The sequence below is a fragment of the Thermobia domestica genome, chromosome 11, assembly GCF_964235325.1.
Source record: "Thermobia domestica chromosome 11, izTheDome1.hap1.1, whole genome shotgun sequence".
NCBI classification, from domain to species: Eukaryota; Metazoa; Arthropoda; class Insecta; order Zygentoma; family Lepismatidae; genus Thermobia; species Thermobia domestica.
The window spans coordinates 8502324-8527298 of NC_137464.1; the positions used below are offsets into that span (position 1 = coordinate 8502324).

The 24975-nt window shown below is 36.7% G+C and overlaps 1 protein-coding gene across 1 annotated transcript in view; it reads left to right on the plus strand.

The window, feature by feature from the left end:
* The first annotated feature begins 8357 nt into the window (after positions 1 to 8357).
* Positions 8358 to 24975, plus strand: part of LOC145663859 (abscission/NoCut checkpoint regulator) — a 33675-nt gene continuing 17057 nt past the window's right edge. The window contains exons 1-5 of the mRNA XM_081729985.1: positions 8358 to 8509; positions 10742 to 10902; positions 16553 to 16793; positions 19536 to 19709; positions 22892 to 23058. Coding sequence (XP_081586111.1) covers positions 8462 to 8509; positions 10742 to 10902; positions 16553 to 16793; positions 19536 to 19709; positions 22892 to 23058 — 791 coding nt within the window. The 5' untranslated portion in view covers positions 8358 to 8461. The remainder of the gene's footprint in view (positions 8510 to 10741; positions 10903 to 16552; positions 16794 to 19535; positions 19710 to 22891; positions 23059 to 24975) is intronic.

The window sequence follows — 24975 nt, forward strand, 5'->3', positions numbered from 1 at the left end:
ATGAATTGCTTGATTCTTATCAAATACAAGAACTCAGTTCTTGAACAACAGCAAACCCTGTTGCATTTAGTTAGTAATCATAGCTTTGATACGAAATTAGTCTTGTCTTTGTCGGAAATAAGTTACTTATCATTAAAGGTGGAAACAGTTTTTCTTTTTTAAAAAAATACTAGATGTAAAGGGAAAAATCAATAAATAAAGGTAAAGTAGCTACTTGCACTGGAATTAAAAACTAATATATTGAGATTGAAGCTCGATATTGAATTCTATAAAAACGATTACTATCTTTCCTCTGCAGGTGTGTTTGCTTTATCTTTCATTAACATAATAGATTATTATTTTTAAAAAAAGACACAACGAAGTTGTATTTGTAGTGTTTAAGCTTCACTGAGTGCGAGTGCTATTTCCCTCCAATTCGTTGTTGATGATGGAATAACATACTTAAAATCGCGGCTTTTAAAATTTGTTCTTTCTGAAGAAAGAGGATCGGCAAATGATGCCATTGTACGGGGCGTCAAATTACCTACGGTCGGCCCCGTCCTTAAGGACGCCAATCCATAAGATTTTTGGGAAGACATAATTTTCCTTTGAAAATATCACAATCAGGGCGTAAATAAGGGCACTGCAAACCCCCCATTGCTGGAGGGCCCCAAGTCATCATGGAGCCCCCAAATCGTGAAGTAGGACGTAGAGAAGGGGCCCCACTCCACGTTGTCTGCGGGATGGCCCCCAAGCTCTTAGTTACGCCACTGATCACAATCGAACTTTACTTATTTAATAATGATGCTCTTAGGAACAATAACTATAATGGAGAACTTAGTATGTATATCATTTCAAAATAGTTGTCATAACAGAAAATGTATTGTGGGAAAACAATGATTAATTTCGGGAAAGGGATTGCAACCAAGGACTTGGGGAGATTGTCACCACTGAACACTATTCTAGTTATTTGACCGTTTAAGCTTTTTAAATAATAATAATAATAATAATAAATACAATCTTGTTCATACCAGAGCATAAGATAGTTGAAAGAGCCACAAAAAGGTAGAAGCAAAATTAAAACTATTTTTAGCACACCAGAATACAAAAACAAAAGATTCTGTAACGATTTTTTTTTTTTTTTAAGTTTAGTATGTGCTGTATTAAATGACTTTCTTTTTTAACTTCCTGGGAGAAATAAAACGTAGAAAATACGGACTCACTAACATAGTGGTTTGCCTTTTTACTTACAGTCGTAGTTCTTAGTATCTTCAGCAGATGGCAGCACCACATAGTGAGTAGCAAGAGTAAATGGAAGTTGTATGAGCAATAACGTAGCAGCCATTCACGGGGTACCTGCGAATTGTTTCAGACATCTTGATTGGCTAATTGCAGGGACGTAGAAACCAAAGGTGGCATTTGTCCTCAATGAATTCTGGTGGGGGCAAAGACCATGTTCACCCCCGCCCCAAATGGTTTTCAGCCAAAACGTTCTCCTCATCCAGGGTCATTTAGCGTAACTTAAGTTATATCGTGTCTGGAATTATGTAGTAATATTTGCAGAAGAACTATATCTTTAATATGTTTGGGTTGCACAAGCAATTCGTTCTCTAAGTTTAATTCTTTATAAACTATCCATTAAAATGATCAGTTTTATATTTTAAAATAAAAAAAAGAGAAATGAAATGAAATCTTTGAGTTTTACGTCCCACGCTTATGCCGGTTAGGCTAAAGGAGACTGTGATGATGAATAATGAATGAAATGGTGGAATGAAGAAAGTGGGAGGAAACGGGAGAACCCCGAGAAAACTCATGCATACGGTGTTTTTCCACCACAAAGTTCACTTGGCAGGGGCTGGGATCGAACCCAGGACCCCAAGCACCAGAGGTGAACGCTCTACCATTGAGCCACCGTGGCCCACAATTTAAAAAAAAAAGAGAGAGAGATCACATGCACTTGTAATTAGCGGAATAATGGGGCGTTTACACTTGGTCGATTTAGTCGCACGACTAAATCGACTCACTGCATTTGCCACTAAATCGAAGCAACTAGGCCGAATCAGATCGATGGATGTGTTCAATTATTTCAACCACAGAAAATAGAACGTCTTTTAATTCAGTTGCCAGTCGATTAGTCGCTTTCGATCAACAAGCGATTAAGTTGAATTCCCGTTTACACGGTCGATTAAGTTAAAAGTGACGTCAATTCAACTAAATCGAACGCAAATCGACTAAGTGTAAACGCCCCATAAGTTATACAACTTTAAAAGTATTAAGTATGACATGCAAAATCAAGAGCGATTTTTGAGTCAATTTCAAAGGAAAAATCTAAAATAAGTTGTTTCTACATATTTTTTCCTTTCCAACAATGGCGGAACTAGTTTGGAGCCGGGGGTTTAGGCCCCCAGTTTTTTTTTAATAACAAAATTAAATTGAAGTTATTTTTGAAAGTTTCTGGTAAGCGTTGCCTTTCATTCTTTATTGGAAAATGTTTGAAACATTAGATGTAGTTTCAGTTGGAGTTTCTCTGTTATGAAATGTATAAAACAATACTTAAGGTGCACAAGGTCAAAGCTCAACCTAGTCATGATGCCCATCGGGAGAAAGTTAAGTTGGGAACTTCTGCAATATCCATGAGAAATTGAAAACTCATGACATATCTATCATAGTCTGGGTTCTGGTTAACCCCCAGTTTTTACTATCTACATCCGCCACTGTTTACTAAACACACATAAAATCAATGCTTTGAGACTGAATGTTAACCTACAGATGCATTTTGAATTCTTACTATAAATATACATTATATATAAAACTTTTAATGTTACATTTGAAAAGAAAAAAAATAAGTCCATGCTTGTGTTTTTATAGAAAAGAAATAAGCACTATTTGCGATAAAAGTGTTAAGAGACATAAGAAAGCAGCCATTTTATATATACACACTACCCTGTTATAAGAAAATAATCCGAAAAATAAGCCTGTGTCCCAGAAGTGTATGGCCAATGGGGTAACAGCCCCAGCCTCCCTCGCTCTCAGCATGTTTCATCCAAGAAGCAGATACAAAAGCACATCGCACACACACACACACACTATATATATATATTGTGGCAGTACCCAAATTTAATCAGAATTTCATGTATAATAATTTTATTTTATTGATCAATTTTTATTTATTTTATGGATATCGGGTTTTATAAAATAATGAGGTGAAGGTAAACAACTATTAAGAATCGAGATTAACGCAAACTGATGCAAATGTATTATTTAATTGTCAGCAAGATTCAGTAAACAAAAATGCACAATGGAGAGTCTGCGAATGCAGGAAGACAATGTATGTAATGCGTTAATTCCTACATCAACGACATTCTGTAACTCATGAAAAGTAATTGTAATCTGTTTGTGAACATTTCACACATTCACGGATATGAGGAAATTGCCTAGAATCGGGAAATCGGAGTGTGTCGAGTGTTGCAGTTTTTGAGTCTTGACACGAGGAAAGAATTTGTTTTTCCAAATGAAAGGAGGTCACACGTGCCTAGCAGCAGACGACGCCAGAGAATTCCAGAACGGAGGAGTTGAACAAAACCAAGAGACAGGGGGTCTTCTGGATAGAAGGAATAGATAGACAGAGAGAGATAGAGTTAGAGAACCAGGAGTTCGAGACAGAGGAGTTCGATAGACAGAGAACCGTGTGTTCGATGGAGATAGAAAACCGTGAGTTCTATTGAAAGAGAAGTCATCGCGATCTGGATGAGAGCTTCAGTTCTTAGAGAAGCTCCAGTATTTTATTAAAGAAGTTCTACGATTCATCTAGAGCATTGGGAGTGAGACCAGACTCAATGCTAAGCAGCAACGCCTGTCCATAGAAGTATCAACTTGGCGATACTGGATTCAACTCGTCAACACCGAGGTCATCAGCGAACGTCATTTGGAAGAGAACTGAAAGGTATGTGTTTCTCCTATTCAGGATTCAATTGCTCAATGCTCGATAAGCGATACTCGTCTGGCAAAGTTTCCGAATATCCGTACTAAAATTCACAACATCCACATTCATTACATTTACTGAATATGAAATACAGTTGTTACCTAATCATTGAAATTAATGTTTTATTAGAACTCAATCCCCATTTGGTATGTGTTAAATTTATAAACCTCTCGCATATGAATCTGAGAACTTGCCCACTCATTCTAGATGGTGAGTGGAAGGTGCTCAGCTCAATTCAATTTTGCATCCCCAAATTAGGCACGAATTGAGCCGGGTTGTCAATATATATATATATATATATATATATATATATATATATATATATATATATATATATATATATATATATGTGTGTGTGTGTGTGTGTGTGTATATATATACAGGGGCGGATCCAGGATATGATGAAGGGAGGGGATAAACCATATTTTGCAGTTTTATCCAGTGTAAAGCAGGATTGAAGCCCATTTTATCCTGTATATACCTGAGCGTCAAGAGGGGGCTATAGCACCTATAGCCCCTATAGCCCCCCCTTGGATCCGCCACTATATATATATATATTGTAGATAAATTTTGAATTCGCACGATCGGTGATTTTTGCCAGTACTCTAGTCCCGCGGGGTCATTATTGGCACTAGGTCCCGCGTGCACCTAACGCCGCCTGTGCTGTGTACATTGCTACGTATCAGTGCACAGAAGAAACTATTAATGATGCTGGAGTCAGTATTTGATGGAGCCCTGTTCGTCAGCAAGTAAAAATTTAACTTTACGTGCCATGTCTTGCAATAACTCGATCCAACATTTTGTGTACCAATCGCAAAAAAATTATATTACTACGACCAGGGGCGGATCCAGGGGGCGATCGGGGCAATCGCTGCCCCCCCCGAAGAGGAAACTTTCTTATTATATATATATATATATATATATATATATATATATATATATATATATATATATATATATATATATATATATATATATATATAACCCATCTCAGAATTTGAAGTTCTTAAAAGTAGCTCTAAGTAACAGTGTGACAACCCCCCCCCCCTCCAGAAGTCGGTCCTAGATCCGCCCCTGACTACAACCACGTTTCCAAATCGCACCCCAAATCATGCACCTATCGACCACTTCTACACTCACTGTTACCACTGTCTGAGAATTGTCAAGATTGGCTTTAATCAAATAATGCAACACGGCCACAAAATGATTGTGGCTTATACATGAAGGTGGATGAATTGTGTATCCGTGTAAATTGTAGTTTTGTAAGCTGACGTGCTTTACGAATATACCCGATGGACGATTCTTTTTGATCTGTCAACCAAGTCTATCATGTCGCTGGCCGATTTTAGTGGCTGGATCTTTCCCAGATAGCACGAATACTTGCGGCAAATTTTTACTTCGTTTAGTGGAGCCAACAATCTGAAAGTTTGCGAAGGCAAAATTTCTTAATATTTATTAAAAGCTTTCAATATGATCTGCAAATTTTTGCTAATTTGTAAAAATAAATTCACCACTGCAGTTAACTTGCATCTTTTTTGAAAATATAGCGTTGAAAGTTTGCCGTCGCAAACAGTTTGCAACTCTGTAAAAAACTTGTTTCGAAAAACTTGCTGAAAGCAAATATGTGATGATATTACCGAGTGCACGCGCGTCGAACCCAGAATTCACTGCGCTACATCAACTGTGACAAAACAAGCGGGAAGTGAGAATCGAGAAAAACCAATGCCCAGAGGACTCCAGAATAAACTCACTGGTCTCTTATCAGATGTTTTTATTGACCCAGGCAGCCTGACGTTATTTTGTGAATGTGTGTGAGAGATATGATAGTTGAGTAAGTAGATAAATTGCGATATCCTTTGTCTGTGTGTTTATCGTTCGTAAGTTTCTTATCTTTGGCAAGTAGCTAAAGATGTTTAATGCTTGCCACTAAGAAAAGACGGATTCACATTATAAAAATTTTGATGTTTCATAAAGTTAGGTTTCACTTTATAAATTTGCAGCAAACATTACCTAATACATTTGCAGCAAACATGATCTTGCGATCGTGAAAACACTTTCTGCAATGTTGCTGCAAACCTTTTAATATTTTCACCAAATTTATCAGCTCATTTTCGGAAATTTTGTCAGAAAATTTGCACAAAATATTTGCAGCAAAGTCCTGGCAAACTTTCTTGCTGTGCAGTCGCAAACATTTCGTTTGTATTAGCAGATGTTTTCATTTTCTGAGGCAACTTTGCTGCAAACTCAGCCAGCGACAACTTCGTTATTTGCATTGAACTTTCCGCAAATTTTCTCATTTGAAAAGGCATTTTTTTTGCAAACTTTTTAGTTTGCCTTTGCAAATTTTTAAACATTTTTAAAAATTTTTCTGTGCTATCTGGGTTGCCTTCCGGATGATCGAATGTTTCAGTTGTTGCATTATTCCCAGTCAATCGTATCTCGGGTCTACACTTGTCTTTCCGTCTCATTTAAAGTGTACCATGTAACATATAAAATACCACACATCATCCAATGGTGAAAATGATAATCCGAACTTATTTGAGTCCTAATGTCAACAGTTAAATGAAATTGGGTTCGTTTAGTGGACATTTTGGTGAGTGTGAAAGTTTATTCTTCTTGCATGAACGATATCGACATTGAACATCACTGGAAGAGCATCATTTCTTCTTTTCGAATTTATAACTTTTTTTTTTTTTAATTTTTCACCCTAGAATAGAGGTCAACACGGGGTCGGACCGAGCCCACGGGTGTAAGCCCGACCCAGCGCAAGGGCCGGACTCGGGCCTACAAAGTATATATCACTTCGGGCCCGGCCCGGGCTGCTGCCGTAAAATTTTAAATATACAATCATCTTTCTCGGGCTTAACTTTGCACATACAGTCTAGAATGGTATTTATTGGATCGTTTTTCTTTTATTTTATTTTATTTTCTGGAAAGTTTTTAAAAGCACAACTGCAAAATTCAAGTTCTAATTGCTGTAAATAAAAATACAATTTTGGGTTAATTCAGGGATGCAAATAGGAAACAAAATTTTACTAGCGCAAGAAAAGAAGCTACTAGCCCACATTCCACAAAAGAAATCATTTACTTACCTTCGGTATTATAATACTGATATTAAAAACTTGCCCGCACCGATGAACCATTCGCCCCGGGTGAGTGGGCCAGTGGTTATTTGCATCCCTGCGTTCGGGCTTATTTAGGGCTCATTTAATCATCACACGAGTTCGCCCGAGATCGGGCCTAAATGCTAAAATATATTTCTGAGTCGGGTCGGTCCTCAAATCATAAATTCACGGGCCGGGCCGGGCCCGGGCTAAAAGTTCTCAGACCACTACCCTAGAAGCTTAATTTTATTGTAATATTCCGAAAAAATACCATTCTGGAAAGTGTAGTGACAAAACTGCGAACATTATATTGAACTCTGATATGTGCTGCCATCTACCTAAAAATTACGTGCGCTGCTCTCGCGTTGGCAGCTGCCTTCTTACCCCAAAGACGGATGAGAAGGCGCATGCGCCAAGGGTAAAACAACCCTAAGAAGAAGAAGAATGACGGATAATATTATCAGACTCTATGAAAAGTCATTTTGACGTATGATTAGCGTCATTCTAAAGGTCTGACTACTGGCAGGAAGCACATGTTAATAGTACTCTTTAGTATGGCACTAATCCCGCGTCAAAACGACTCTGCATAAGCCGGGTTCGTGTCTTAAGTGTGTCATTCCGTACTAGTCATCGAAAATAGCAATTCAACGCAACGCAAAAATTACAAGTCATTATAATTATTAATGCTATGCTGAGAGTTGGAAGCTATATCGCAAATGTTACATTGTGTTGACGCACACCGATACGGGATGTGTCCGTAAATTTTTATAGAAGGATTTAGGAGATGATATTTTCTGAAGTACTTATAACTTCAGATTGTTCAGAGGTGCCATTCCATTCTTGTCTTCGGAAAATTCTGTGTACAGCAACATAAAGCAAAATATGCAAAATGTCTTTATAATTGCTATGCCGATTGTTGCAAACTAAATCGCTAATTTTGTATCGGGTCGACGCAAACCGTTCCTACTGCGCTCATGGTCTTCAATATAATTATATGATAATTAAAGGTAATTCCACTTCTTGAACTATAATCACAGTGTAAATGACAGTAATTTGTAGCTTGGTAATTTAGTTGAAGATAGTATAGTATTGAATGCTCATGTAGGTTATCCAATGTGAAAGAATCAGTAGTCTCATTTTATAACGGTTTGCATGAACAGAACATGAAATTTGAGTTTATTTGCAATAGTCGGGAAAACAGTTATAACTATTACTTTGCGATCCGCAAAACTTTGTAAAGAGTACTATAGAATGAGGTTCCAGGTTCCAAAGCAGAATAGGTATGGTTACAACATAAAAATTACTAGTTTCTATTGTCATTTGTTTTTCGGAGCAGACGTAACAAAATGTAATCAAAATATATCTTTTGTTTGTTATGTGATAAGAAATACAAGGGATGTCTTGTAACGGTTGTGCTACATCTTTTTCCCTATTTAACAAAGAAGTAAGTAACTTTAAGAGTAAAATAATATTTTTTGGTGTTTTTGTCGTAATTGTTAACTCATTATTGTAAACTTGTTCGTCATTCATGTAATGTTTCTAATGAGGTTACAGTGAAGTTAGTACAAAGTATATTTCATATAATATAGTTTGTCATATCTGCAGTTGCAGGAAATTGAACTTTTGAATTATTAAGCAGCATAATAATACAAAAAATTGCAATGCTTATGTTTTAGAATCTGAGCAGTTTGTACATGTGAGTTCTACCTCTTTTTTTATTTTCCTTATTTCAAAATTAAGATCAATACATTGGGAAAGGAAATATACATTTTTACAATGACTCATATGTGCTGTGCTTAATTACAACATACTACGAAATGTTTAAGCTTCAAAGCCGACCTGGCTGTGTGGTAGTTGTCTCCGCTTCTTCACATGCTTTCGATATAACTACGTCGTACTGACTTCGAGTGCAATGGCATAATTTCCACCTTACTTAACATATGCGGGTTGGAATTTTATCTTTTTTAAAGAGGATGAGTTATGAATATAAGTAAGGGGTACCATTGCGTCCGTAGAGTGAATCGGCGATTAAAACTCCCTCATCATTGAGGAGCTAATAAGCATTGAAACATCCCTGTTTAAGTGACCATTTTATGATTCTTTGTGAGACCAGTAAAATCAGTGGCGGGTTTGGCCGGAGGAAAGGTGAGTAATCGTTCACACTCAGGGATGGTGTTGACATTGAAGCATCCACCCTGCATCGTGAAGACTATTGGGGAGCTTCGAGCTAACTCTGATCTAGAAAGGCAGCATTAATTACCAATAAAGCTGTTGTGCTGACCATACATTACCCGAAAGGCATGATGGTCACAAGCTGGCCGTAAATCCTGGCCACCAAAGGGCAGTTGCACCAGTTTTTAAGTTTTACCAACTTCCGAGTACGAAGTAACTGTAATACATAGCACAAATGGAGGAAACAACCAATTTTTTTTTTTTTTTTTTTATCGTAACTTAATCCTGAAAATATGAGAATTTATGACATTAAGAGTCAAAAATGCGCGACCAAACTTGACTCGGGGTCTGCGACTTACCATCAATGCACTGACCACTACACTGTCCAAGGTGATAGATGTTCACATTTGATGTATGAGTTCCCTGATTTGATCCCGAGCTAAGTAAATTTCTGGTGGACAACATTGTGTCCATGAGTTTTCTCGGGTACTTCCGTTTTCTCCCACTTTCTCATTTCACCGATTCTTCCATCATCATAAACGTGGGACGTTAGACTCAAAAATTTCATTTTAACTTCTGAAGTCAGTGCTTAGACGTTCAAACCACACTCTTGTAGTGCTTAGGGAATTCAGTATCTGTCATTGAACATTTAAATTCGATATCGCGTAATAAATGGGAGAAGTATTTTTTTTTTTTTTTTTCATTAAAATGTACTTACCCCAAAAGCACCCGAAATTATCTAATTATGAACATTTCGATAGAAACTTATAGTCTTCTTCAGCGCGAATCTTTTTATAAAATTACTTTCACAGATTTATACTTTTTGGTGCTTAATTAATATTGAATATGAAGCCTATTGAATCAAGTAGCTTAATCTTTTTATTTATTTTTATATTTTTTCTTTTTTACTTTGTATCCTGTACAGGTAGACCTCAATGTAATTCAGAAAGTTTAAAGTATACAGCTGGAGCCAGATTGAACCCAAATCCCCGTATAGTTGTATGGTTAGCATACGTAGCTTTGGCTAGAGAGGCTCTAGAGTTCCATTCCAAGTGGGAAATCCTGTGATTCGTATGTGACGTTGTAGATCCACTTCCCATATAGCTTAGGTACTGAACCAGGGTGTCTATCGGTCATGAAAGTCATGAAATAGTCTCGAAATCAGAAAACGGTCATGAAAGTCAAGAAAAAGTCACGAAATTTAGCTTTTGGGTCGCGATTTTTTTTTTTAATAAAAATTTTAACAGTTCTACGTTAATCACAACCAGAGTAAGCCTCCGTTTTGTAAAGTAATGTTCCCGCAAAAAGTGTAAACAGTCCCCATTTTGATGTTCTATTACTCTGGACCCACAAGAGACACTAGGGTGCAAATTTACACGTCTTGGTTTCTCATCAAGTTATTCCATTTATAGATGTTTTGTTTCTAGTATCAGTACTAAGGTTAAACATAATGTATGTATTACTATGAAAGATTAACTCTTTGTGTGTTAAACTTTCTTTTTAGCTTGCTTGTGCAAACTGTGGCTTTTCGTTCTGTAAGAAGTGCCTTAAACAAAAGACTGTGGTGCCCAAACATGGACCAACTCTTCAGCGAGTTTGCAAAACTTGTTACAAGGCGTTGTTACCAGATGAAGAAGTCGTAGAGCAGGAAACAAAGCATTTAAGGTAAGGTTCTGTCTAAGAATATGTCAATTAATATGTTGCAGATGTAAAATAAAATGAAAGAAGAAAAAAAAATGAATTGAAAATTTCCAGAAACATTTGTGAAAAGAGGAAGATGAAAGGAAATTCCTATCTAGTCACAATTTTGAAAACTTTCTATGTTGGCCCGCTGTTCTAATAATTTGACGGTGAACTTCGTCAATTCTTGGATATTATATTCCAAAGCTGTTTTTTTTTTTTTTCTTTCTTTGAATCAATGTATAGTGCTTTTCAGTATACGAATACATTCAGATATGGTTATTTTGAAACTTCAAAATCACGGACGTATAGAGGGTGTGTCAAAACAACACCGACAACGTTTGGAAGGTGATTCCTGACACCAAGACAAGACAAACAGTATAGACCAACCTGGATGCACAGATGCTTCCTTTCGGAGTTATAAGCTGCCGAAAACATTTAAAAAAAAAAAAAAAAAACTTTAAACGTTCTTAGCTCCAATACTATGGGACTTACCGTAGTTGGGTCAAGACTTCACTTAAGAACTAGTATGTGCCTTATCCAGATATTCATTTTTCAGAATACTTGTATACTTGCGCGACAATTTTTTATAGAGGTAAGTGGTGAGTACTTCAAATTATATGCCCGTAGGCAAATTCCTTCTACAAAAAATGAGTACCTTAGGATTTTCAAACATGTATTTTTGGATAGGGCATATATTAATTCCTAAGTTAAGTCTAGACCCGACTACGGTAGGTACCATAGTTTTGGAGCTTTGGACCTTTAAAGTTCATTTTTTCATGTTTTCGGCAGCCTATAACTCCGAAAGGAATCATTTGCACACAGGTTGGTTTATACTTTCTGTCTTACCTTGGTGTCAGGAATCGGCTTCCAAATGTTGTTGGCGTTGTTTTGAAACACCCTGTATAGATGACCTTCACGTGCAACCATTAAGATAAAGATGTATAGTCGGCAGAAGAAAACAGGTCCTAATGTGTCAACTGTTTTGCGCTGTGCTTAGACAGTCAGAACTTGTATGGCTATTATTTAGAATATGTGAGATAACTTAAGGGGGCAGACTACTAAATATTTTTCAAAAGCTAATAATTTTTCTTTTGTCCGTTTCTCGTAAGTGAAAAGAGATAATGAAAGGTAACTAGCCTCAATAATAGATAATGTTGTTCTACACCCGACAATACGAATCAAAAGAATTTTCAGTGTTGCCATCCATAGAAATTACAATGTGACCAGAATTTGAATTAAACAAAAATCTAAGTTAAGGCAGCGACTAGAAATATGAACTCAACGGTAATTCATGACTTACCATACTGTCTTTGTTCCTTGTTAATTACTTTTTAAATAATATTTGTACTTATTTTGCAATAACTTATTTATTTTGTAATAACTTATGTAAGTTATTACAAAATAAATACAAATATTATTTAAAAAGTAGTTAACAAGGAACAAAGACAGTATGAAAAGTCATCGTTGAGTTCAAATTTCAGGTCGCTGCCTTAACCTAGATTTTTGTTTAATTCAAATTCTGGTCACATTGTAATTTCTATGGATGGCAACACTGAAAATTCTTTTGATTCGTATTGTCGGGTGTAGAATAACATTATCTATTATTGTGGTAAACTGCATTTCATGATCTCTTTTCACTTACGAGAAACAGACAAAAGAAAAATTATTAGCTTCTGAAAAATATTTAGTAGTCTGCCGCCCCCTTAACAATATCTATAAATTAGCAAATAATAATAATAATAATAATAATAATACGTACGTCATTTGTACTTTGTATCTTTAAACATAGGCATATCTTAATAAATGTTGTAAAAAATGAAATGAAATCTTTGGGGTTAACGTCCCACAATTATGCCCTTTAGGCTAAGGGAGGCGATGGCTAAAGCAAGTGAATGATGCTGGAAGAATTGGTGGAATGAGAAAGTGGGAGTACCACGAGAAAACCCACGGACACGATGTTATCCACCACAACCTTCTTAGCCGGGGTTCGAACCAGAGAGCCCCACGCACCAAAGGTAAGCGCTCTTACACTGAGCCACTGAAACCCTATAAATGTTGTAAATGTAATCATGTAGTGCCATTATTTAAGAGACTGTCAATATTGATGTAAAATTAATGTATATTAGAGCATATTTAACTACATTGTGTGGTATATTTCAAAAATAAAATAATAGATGTTGTAGATACTAATAATTATATTTATATATATATATATTCAAGTATATAAAAGGTAATTATGACGTACTATCATAACAAGAAGTGGTATCAATACATACTGGTGTCTTTATCACTATAAGTGCTTCAGTGCGGAAGATAATCATAGTAAATTTTTTATATTTGTATTCCGATGATTCACGTCTTATTAACTCCTTCAAGACACAGAAGATCTTTCTAACAGTCTGCTACGCAATGAGGTATGACATACTGATGAAGACTTCAGTAAGAGTTGAAATGATATGATAATAAAGTCTTGGAACTGAATACTTAAGGTAAAAGTAAGAAATTATTTTCGTTAATCCAATATGCATAGCATCTTTAAGTAAATAATTAACAAGTAGCTTTAAAAGACTCACCTGAAACATTTGTTAAGTAAAATTGGTTGCATACGGTTTCGATGCCGCTATGTCATCATTATCAGGACGATGTGAAAGAACTTACGCTGCCTCGTGAATTGTATTGCAAAGTGTCTTCTTATTTGTAGGAACAAGAAGACTGTATACAAGGAAAAATAGAAACAAGAAGACTATGTACAAGGGAAAAGAGAAACAAGAAGACTGTGTACAAGGGAAAAGAGAAACAAGAAGACTGTGTACAAGGGAAAAGAGAAACAAGAAGACTGTGTACAAGGAAAAAGAGAAACAAGAAGACTGTGTACAAGGGAAAAGAGAAACAAGAAGACTGTGTACAAGGAAAAAGAGAAACAAGAAGACTGTGTACAAGGGAAAAGAAAAAATGAAATGAAATCTTTGAGTTTTACGTCCCACGGTTATGCCGGTTAGGCTAAAGGAGACGGTGATGATGAAAGATGAGTGAAATGGTGGAATGAAGAAAGTGGGAGGAAACGGGAGAACCCCGAGAAAACCCACGAGCACGGTGTTTGTCCACCACAAAGTTCACTTGGCGGGGGCTGGGATAGAACCCGGGATCCCAAGCACCAGAGGTGAACGCTCTACCACTGAGCCACCGCGCCCCCCTACAAGGGAAAAGAGAAACAAGAAGACTGTGTACAAGGGAAAAGAGAAACAAGAAGACTGTGTACAAGGAAAAAGAGAAACAAGAAGACTGTGTACAAGGAAAAAGAGAAACAAGAAGACTGTGTACAAGGAAAAAGAGAAACAAGAAGACTTTGTACAAGGAAAAAGAGAAACAAGAAGACTGCGTACAAGGAAAAAGAGAAACAAGAAGATTTTGTACAAGGAAAAAGAGAAACAAGAAGACTGTGTACAAGGAAAAAGAGAAACAAGAAGATTTTGTACAAGGAAAAAGAGAAACAAGAAGACTGTGTACAAGGAAAAGGAGGGAAACAAGAAAATTCTGTACAAGGAAACAAGGGAAACAAGAAGAGTGTGTACAAGAAATACAAATGAAACAATAAGTCTGTGTACAAGGAATAAAAGGGAAACAAGAAGACTGTGTAGAAGAAATAGAAACAAGAAGACTGTGTTCCTAATTTTGATCTGCTACAACCTACCCAGAATCGATTGCAATCAATCAAGTAGTTCTTCAGATTTGGTGTCTCCCGGACGTACACACGGACAGAGTAAATATGCAAAAGAGTCTTGGTAAACCAAAGTTCTTAAAAATGAATAAAGATCCACTTTGTCTTCAATGGCACTCGTATAACTAATCGTCACTAAAATGAAGACAGAGGAAGTGTAACTTTTTTTTTACTAAAATAATACAACTAACGTGTAACAACAAATTGTTTTGTAATAACTAACTCTATGACGTATGGAACCCGGAGGTTCGATGCCACATTCACAAATGCTTTCCATTGACTTCTATCCTTAGCCAACTAGATCCAGTTTCTACTTTGTACTCCGATTTATGCGAAATCCATCTTAATATTGTCCTCCCATCTGCACCTAGGTTTTCGTAATAGATGTTTTCCGATTGGATTTTTAGTTAAAACTTTGAAAGCGTTCCTACTTTCTTCCATTCTGGCTACATGACCTGCCCACCTGAGCCTTCTAGATTTGATGACCCTAACAATGTTAGAAATCAGTATAAATTATGTAGTGCCTCGTGATGAAGTTTCCTGTTCATCTTGAGTCCGAATATTCGTCTCAGGATCTTGTTCTCAAATATTTTCATTCTACGTTCTTCCCTCAGATTAAGCGACCACGTTTTGAAACCATACAGCATAACAGGCATTATAATCGTTTTATATATTTTAAGCTTCAAATTCCTCGACAGAATTCGCTACGACAGAAGATTTTGAACTGAATAATAACACGAATTCCCTGCTTTTAGTCGGCATTTAATTTCTTCGTGCATACGATGTTGGTCTGTGAATACGGATCGTAGATATTCGAAAGTATCTACTTTGTTGATATTTTGAAGCATCCATAATTTGGAGTATTACGATCTCGGCGAACTTTCATGTATTTGGTTTTCTTTCCATTTACTTCTAAACCCATGTCCTTGCGAGTGTTTAAGAGAGCCCCTCCATTTCTTCTATTGTTCTCCTATCATCCCTTACTAAAATTTACATCCTCAGCATACGACAAAACATGGTAAATACCATTCAACTCTAGGCCCTGGTTGCTATCTTTGATTTTCCTTATAGCGTGTTCCAGGACAAAGTTGAATAGTAACGGCGACAACGCATTTCCTTGTTTCAGGACATTCGTGGACAAGAAGTTTGCTACTCGGTCTTTACTTCGGGATTAATTTAAACAGGTCTTAATGAATCATTCTTTAATAATTCTTGTTTTTAAAATATATATATAATTCAAAGTTGTAAATTATTCGTTGTTGCCTTGGAAAATTCAAGCTTGCTAATACAGTAAAACTCCTCCTCCGATGCTGATTCATTATCTCCTCCTCCGATATAATTTCAAATAACTCTGATGCTGAAAAGGAGAATAGACAAGTGGAAGAACAGAAGAAGAAAGGAATATCTCATCCAAGAGACAACAGATAGTGTTCTTAAGGAAGTATGTAGAGGAGAACACCATACCGAAAGGACTTCGGATAATTAAGAAAGGATTGATGTATCAGTCAGTGAGATACAAAAAGTTGATTATAAAGCAGAAAAGCAGATAATGTGTCTGAGGAAAGCTATGTTAAATATCCGAAACTGTAACACAAAAATGTATACTCTTAAAATTTATATATACTGATTTGGTCAGTTTGAAGTTTTATTAGCAATGATTCAAAGATAAGTAGTAAGCTTTAACATACTGGCATAACAGGTTCCTATGAGTAATTTAAGCTGAGATAATTAAAGAATGAAAGCGGCTCATTTCAAAGTAGCTGAAATATTGAACTCAACGTCCTTAGTAATCGATTTGAAGGTGACAGGTCATTGAACTGCTTAACGTATGCTTAAGATATTAAACTATGTAAATGTCATTGAGTCTAATTACGAAGTAGTCTTATTCAAAATGTTCTCGTTTCGCTTTTTCAGAAGGTTGGAATCACTTGATGATCCATCCCGTCCTCCAATCACAGTCTATGTTCATAATACTCGTTTGGAGAAACTGAAGCGTGGTTTATCCAAAGAGGATCAGGAAATTGTGGATCGACTAGAAAAGCTGAAGGCTGATCGGAAGACACAGCAGCATGTGCCCTCTGACGGAGAAGTAGAAATGCGTCTTGCTAAATTAAGAGACAAAGAAAGCGTAAATGTAGAACAAAAACAGGAAAAGGTGAGTTTTATAATGAATGAATATTGTGCGTAAATACGAGGTGTGTTCAAAATATATCGAACCTTATTTTTTTTCCCGCGTAAACCGATGAAGCGCGGGAGACTTCCTTTAGTGTAGATGTAGAGGGGACACTCATGCGCAGTCGAGAATTTTTTTCCCGCCCGCAGAAAGCGTCAGTCGATGGCAGTCGAGCAGCGACTAAAGACGGTTGGCTAGCTAGTGGGCGGTCGTCGGATTTCAGTTTTTTGTAAAATGACAGAAAAACTTGAGCAGCAATATTGAATGAAATTTTGTCAAAAGCTTAGCGATATCCAAGCGGAAACCATTTAATCGGATCGGTATATTCAATTTTTACGAGAATTTAGACATGAGGAGAGTGTCCGCGAAATTCGATTCAGGTTTTCATCGCAGAACACAACATTCCTGTGTGTCGTTAGTCTCCCTACTCACCCGATATGGCTCCGTGTGACTTTTGGTTATTTCCCAAGCTGAAAATGCCACTAAAAGGGACCCGATTTGAGTTAAGAAAAGACATCATGCGGAATGCGACTGCACGGTTGCTTACCATTCCAAAAACTGTGTTCCAGAACTGTTTCCAACAATGGCTGGAACGCTGGAAGAAGTGTGTGCATTACCAAGGAGACTGCTTTGAAGGGGATTAGTGTTTCGGATTTTCAAATCAATAAATGTATTTTTGCCAACTAAAGGTTCTATACTTTTTGAATACACCTCGTATTTTGATGAAATAAATTAGTTCCAGGTCTTTATAAATCTGATCCATTGGAAGTTGATTTGTGACATTTCATTGTGAGAAAGACAGGGAGAGAGAGGTGTTATCAGGCTATAAATGTGTGACTCTTCCTACCACACTTGAATAGACTACGTGACGTTTTTTCAGAAGCAGGCTGGGAGTGTTTAATACGTGTAAACATTTTCTAAATTTTTGATGCCAAAGTTCACATAGTAATACATACAATGGTAATACTTGTGTATGGTAAAGTTGTTTATCAACGTTATTGAATCGTGCAGCTACAATTGAATGCTTATCTATCTGCTACCCATCAGTTTCTAAAAGCGATGGATCTGTTACAGGTGAATTTAAGAATGGCTTTGGTTAGCGAAGTGTAACATCCCTAGTTCTAAATGCCAGTAGAAGTATATGAGATTCGGATTCCATGTTAAACGAGGTAATGAATAACTAAACAGTACTAATATAAAGGTAACTAAGAAAGCTCTGTCGCTTTTTCAGTCACCACCTTCGAACATCGATATGTCATCTAAGACGTACCTGGAAGATCAAAAATAGTCCCCATTAGCATCGACGACCTTCTGCGAACATTCTGGAAGGCCATGAATTCCATCGCGATAGAACTTGATGGGCCCTGAAGCGAAGAACGTATCAAGTGCATTTTGCATCTCTACTACGGATTTGAACTGGCGTCCTCTAAGGCAGTTGTCCACGGAATAGAACAGGTGATAATCGGACGGTTCAATGTCCGGGGAGTGGCGGATGCAATAGTGTTTCTCGTCCAAGGCGTAGAATGGTGTCATGTGTCATCCTAGCCACGTGGGGCTTAGCGTTGTCCTGTAACAGGAGGACCCCTTTGCCATTCAGCAGTGCTGGCTCCGGAGTTTTAAGTTTTTCTTGAACATGGTTCAACTGCTGACAATACACAGTTGATACTCAGACCAGCTGGTAGCGGTTCTCGATGCACGATGCCGCGAGCAGTCCACCAAACACACAGGAGGACCTTCTTGTAGTGCAATGCTGGTTTCAGCTGATTTGGAACCGGTTCATGGGATGCTAACCAATGATGGCGGCGCCGTGGACCTTCATACAGGACCCACTTCTCATCACATGTCAACACCCTGTCCAGAAATGGCTCCTTCCTCAGACAAGACAGCAAAGAAATACAGTTGTCCGTTCGCATTGGCTTCTGGCCCGGAGTCAAATCATGTGGAACCCATCGACCCAGCTTGTGCTTCCCAAGTTGATGGAGATGCTGCCAAATAGTTTCTCCACTCACACTGAATTGTAGTCGCAGTTCCTCATATGTCTGGCCACTGTTCGCCTCAATTGCTGCCTGAAGATATTCCTTTTATACATGTATTGGTCTTCCGACACGTGGTGCATCTTCGAGTGTTTCGTCACCGTCCTTAAACTGGTTAAACTACCGCTGCACTGTCCGCGTAGTCACGACACCCTCACCAAGGCCTGGCATATCTTCTGCCTCGCTGCAGCGCGGTTTGAACTCGTACAGCATACACGCCCTTATGACGCTCTGTGGAGGCCCCATGTTCACTCTGCCCTTAAGCAAGTTCACAGTGGAACTGAACTGCCGCAACCAGGTAGTATGTTAGATATACCCACAGCAACAACAGACCTTCGCCTACTCTCCATTCGCATTCAATTCACGGTGTGGGGGCCAATGAAACACAGACCTCCACAAAAAGTGACAGAACTTTCTTGGTTATCTTCATATGGGTGGGCCGGGAATTGAGCCCAGGACTTACACATAAGATTATTTGAAAGACATTTGATTTTTTTTTTTTTTAATTCTTCTTCCTTCCTTCCTTCCTTAAGTTAAGAATCAATTTAGACCCATGTTTTTCCTCGGTCAGTTAAGAGTGCAATTGGCGTCGAAACTTTTGATTATATTTAAAGACTACGGAGCATAGAGATGTGTGTTTGATAAATGGGGTTTTTGTATTGATAAATGGGTTCGTTGATTTTATTTTCAGTTCTATGTGAAGCCTGATACTCGAACAGCGGCTGAGAAATCTTCCGATCTTCTGAAGCAGTTAAGCGAGGAATTGGAACTGGATTCCAAACAACCGAAAGTAGAAGATGAAATCGAACGGAGGCTGCGACGGTTACGCGGCTTACCCGAGATTCCTAGTAATGACGAAAAGAAGGTACCAGTAAATGTTAGAAAAAATTATTTCTTTTATATTTCGGCGTAGGCATCGTGTTCAATTTACGAGGTGTACATCTCTCTCGTAATCCTACCTGTTTAATTTAATTTTTCATACTCATATTATTGTTATTATTATTATATTTTTTCATGTACTATGTAATAAATATAAAGGAATTTTTAGCGTACCTTCTCGTTCCTATATTTTCAGAAAGGACCTATCTGATTTGTCATAAGGACAAGACCGTGTCACGTGATCAGGTCAAAAGTCAAGTTGCTTCCTAAATAGAATGTGAATATTCCAAATTTAGATGTGAAATAGTTCAAGCACATAATCTTTACGTGGGGCGCCCTGAGTAATTCGAAGAAGATACATATACTTATCATTATTGTTGATTTTACTCAAACAATTTGACTTTTGACAATGTTCTATCCATATTTACCGTACGTGCTATACATTGTTTCTAAGCTCTTCATTATGTCTTTGCAATAAGCTTCAATTAGCCATCTTCTTATAGTTTTTGAGACATGTTAACTTCATTTTTTTTTTCAGATTTTCCATAGATTTTCATGGTCATGTTTCTTCATGTTTTACTATATTCCATCCATTTTAGGACAGTTTGCTTTTAAAATATAGAATTTACATGGTCTCTTCTACATTTCAGCTGAATTTCAGCCATGTCCATCTTTTGGGAAGATAAGTGGAGGAATTCTTTGTTTTTCAGTGATTTTCCATTGGCTTTAATGTTAGTGTTTCGGTTTTTTCTTTTAAGTATGTTCCATTCATTTTATTACAATTTGCTTTTGGAATATATAATCTACATAGTCTCTTGTACATTTGAGCTGAATTTCAGCCATCTCCTCAAAATCTGTTCACATCATTGGAACCGGATAGGCACTTTGTGTGTTTTTTTCTGCGATATTATTGGATTTGAAATTGTAGGAACAGAAAAGTAAGCTAAACATCAATAATGTGCATTCTTTTTTGGGCATTAACTAATTAATTATAAGGGACTTTCAGTTTAACGTCTCACGGCTATTCCCTTTAGGCTAAGGGAGATGGATGGTTAAAGCATGTGAATGATGATGGTAGAACTGGTGGAATGAGAAGGTGAGAGGAAACGGGAGCATCCCCAAGGAAATCCATGGACCCACAAACTTATTTAGCCGGGAAACGAATTAGGGACCCCACGTCCCGGAAATAAGCACTCTACCACTGAGTCACCCTGCCGCATAAGGGACTTTATAAATAGCATCACATTTAACTGCAAGGATGGTTTCTTATACTAAGCGAAAGTCCTGTAAAATAGTAGTAAATGAGTCAAAATAAAAAGAGAGTACTTAAAATGTAAGAAATATCAAAATATATATATTGTGGAATATTTCTATTAATATCGACTTTTTAAATACAAAATTCATAGAAACATTTTTTAAATAGTATAAAATTATATATGTTTGGTTATAATATACTAACACGTCCATTTTACAACTTTGCTCATTTGAATTATTTTAAATTAACTCGAAAGTGACTCACCCCGTTCTTCTTTACATTGCTAAAGATTCTTTCGAGAACTCATCAATTATAGAATTTTCACTGGTAGCATTGCCATAACACAGGTAAGAAAGTTATTTTGTAATAGATCCGTAACAGTGTACAGACGAGCAAGGTGAGTACTTTTTGAGTTATTTTAAGGCAGTCCTACAAGCGGCGTACATCGACAATTAGTACTTTTATTAGATATATATAGATGTCACTTTTAATGATACAACCTTCATTTGAACTCTTTTTAACATTTAATTGGCACACCTTTGTTCTTATAATGAACAACTTTCACTTTTGAAAACCTCAAACGTGTAATTGGCTATCTGCCACCATTATTGATTATATTGTGGTTATGTTTAAGGTTTATTTTAATTGGGGTACATTGTGAGAGGTTTTGTGTTTTAAATATATTTTTTTTATATACTTTTGATAGAAGATATATATATAAATTAAATTTAGGAAATTTTAGGCGTGAGTAAAAGATACAAGCTTTAAATGTGTGATTGTTTTTAATGTTTTGATTTAGTTATGTTGTGTTTGTAAATTGGTTTATGTGTAGAGACATTTTAGGCAGTTGACAGAATTTTTAAGCACATATTTGATTTTTTGTTGAAGATATTGCCTATGACTGTTATTTGAGGTTTAATTTTCGCTTAAGTTTTTATTGATAAAACAGTATTTTTTTAAAACTTTATTTGATGTAGACTATGATGTTTGAAGTTTTCAGATAAGAGGTGTTTTTAATATATTAGTTATATTGAGATTTGTTGATGATATAATGTCCGGTCACTTTTTTTTATTTTGGAAATATTGTGAGATTATATACTTTTTTTGTTGTTGTTGTTGAGGTTGTTATTTAAAGTGACGTAGAATTACGCTATGATCCAGAAAACTGGGTTTATGTATAACTTGGAATTTGGTTTAGATAAAGAAATTTGTTAACGCAAGATTTACATAATGAGGAAGTTCATTATGTAAGTTAAATTGTTTTTAGCACATAAAATGAATTTATTGATAAATTACATAATAATTTTTTAGCCTTTTATTATACATTTTTGATTTGAATTTATGTAAAGGATTTTTTGTTTTGTTTTGTTTATTTTTAAGAATTAAATTTGAAATTGAAGTACAACATAAATAAAAAGTTTATAACTGGCCGGTTACAATATGTAGAATTAACAGTTGCAAATATGTGAGCAATTGAAAAATTGTTAAAAATGAAAGAACTCATCTGATTGGTTTCTAGATATGACCATCTCTCATTTTCAGATATATATTAGCTGTAGTCTTAAAACTGTAATTTATAATGTGTCTGATGGCAAAGATATTTTGCCGAAACCGTAACGATATTTATTAACGATTTTTGGTCAGAATTTTTTTTTTTTTTTTTTTTTTTTACTTTACTTTACTTTACTTTACTTTATACAAGATGATCCAAAGCGAGAATGAGTGGTGTTCAATGGAGAAATTTGTTTCTGCGGTGGTTAACTTCGAATTCCTAAAACTCACAGAATTAATTTCATAATTTCAGTTAGTCATTAAGAAAAGTGTAACTATTTGTACTTGTACATTTGATCTTATCAATCAGTATGCGTCTGTACAATTTCTACTCTCTTATTTTTTTTTCCCTTTATTTGAAGATCCTGAACACTGATGATGTCCAACTGGAATCTTCAGTTCCATACAAGGAGACGCCTGTGAATATTGAGCAAGAAAAGAAGCATTTTGCGACTCTAGCCGATGAAACATACAAAATTGCAGAAAAAGACTTAGAGGAGCTGGAAAAAGATGATTTTATCAAACAATGGTAAGGCAGTTATTCATCTTATATTTGTAGTAATTATTGGTTGGTAGACTTAATTCTTCATTAATTAGTTCTAAAATAATAGTTAACGTAAATCACGAGAGTGTAAAGTGTCATTACACTATACCCCATGAATGCAACGCTAATTTTGTATTGAACTTTTTAAATGATATGAGGTAGTACTCACCTCTGGCGCAAAGTGTTTTCATTTGATTCCAGGGTATGTGAATTTATGGTGAATAACATTACATTTATGGGTTTTCTGAATTTCACCTATTTTTCCCGCTCTTCATTCCATCCATTATTTGAATACAAGATGCTACCCAAAATATCCTTTTTTTTTTTTTTTTTTCCGCCACGAGATGTCTCGAGATATATGTATTAGCTACTGCACCACAAACTTGCATCATCTTTGGCGCATTCAATTGTAGTTGTGCGTGTCAGGATGTATTTCAGTACTTCTGCGATTCGTAAAATGGCTGACGTTAAGGAGCAACGAATTTGCATCAAGTTCTGTGTCAAATTGAAGAAACCTGCAGCCGAAACCCACCGCATGCTGAAAAAGGCATTTGGTGAGAGAGCACGGAGTCAAGCAAGAACATTTGAGTGGTTCAAGCGTTTCGAAGAAGGCCTCGAATTTGTGGAAGATGACAAACATTCTGGTCGACCGTCAACATGCACAACACCGGAAATGATAATGAAAGTGCGTGATGTGATTCGCGATGTCAGAAGGCAGACAATTCACGATGTTTGTAACAGACTTCGGCTGTCGTACGGTACATGTCAACGAATTCTATTCGATGAACTGAACATGAAACGAATTGTAGCGAAGTTTGTCCCTCGCCTTCTCAGCATGGAACACAGAAAACTCAGGATTCAGACGTGCACCGAGCTGCAACAAAAAGTTCGAGAGTGTCCAAACTTCTTATCCAGAGTCATTACAGGTGATAAATATTGGGTTTATGGTTATGACCTGGAAACGAAGCAGCAATAATCACAATGGAAGACGCTATCCTCTCCAAGGCCGAATAAAGCTTCACAAGTTCTCAGCAACATCAAGTCGATGCTGATCATTTTTTTCGACATACGAGGAATTGTGCATAAGGAGTTTTTCCCACCTGGTCAGAATATCAACGAGAAGTTTTACTGCGAGGTTTGGAAGAGACTGAGGGAAGATGTTCGGCGCAAACGGCTAAAGCTGTGGCAAACGGAATACTGGTTGCTGCACCATACCAACGTGACCGCGCACACCTTGTTCGTTGTGAGGAAATTCCTGGCCAAAAACATGGCTTAAACCCCCAACCCTCCCTATTCCCGTGACCTGGTCCCGTGCGACTTCTACCTGTTCCGGGAGATGAAACTCGCGTTGAAAGGGCGACGTTTAGACTCCATTGAAGACATCCAAGTGGAATCGTAACAGGTTCTGAACACCCTCCACCCTGCGGACTTCCCGGAGTGTTTCCAAAAGAAGAAACAACGCTGGGATCGTTGCATACATGTCGGAGGGGACTACTTTAAAAGTGGCGGAAGACATTAGGACGTAAGTATAGTTTTCTGATTTTTACAATGACATTCTCGGATATTTTGGGTAGCACCTCGTAAACCTTGGGCGTTGCCTATGGGCGTAATTGTTAAACGCAAAACTAGAGACTGTAATTCCATTGTATTCTTTTATCACTATGTATACATATCTTTTAAAAGAATGCAATTTTCATGTAAAAAAAAAAAAAAAAAAAAAAAAGCCCATTTCGTTTCACTTCACTTTACCTATATCGAGAGGTAAAGAGAACTAGTTATCTTCTTCACCACAAGTTCGTCTATGAACTTATCATTTCATGCAATTTGTGTTTAGGTACTTAATGGGTTCGTTAATTGAATTTCGTATTCGAACTGTCTCAGAAATTAAATGTTTTACATAAA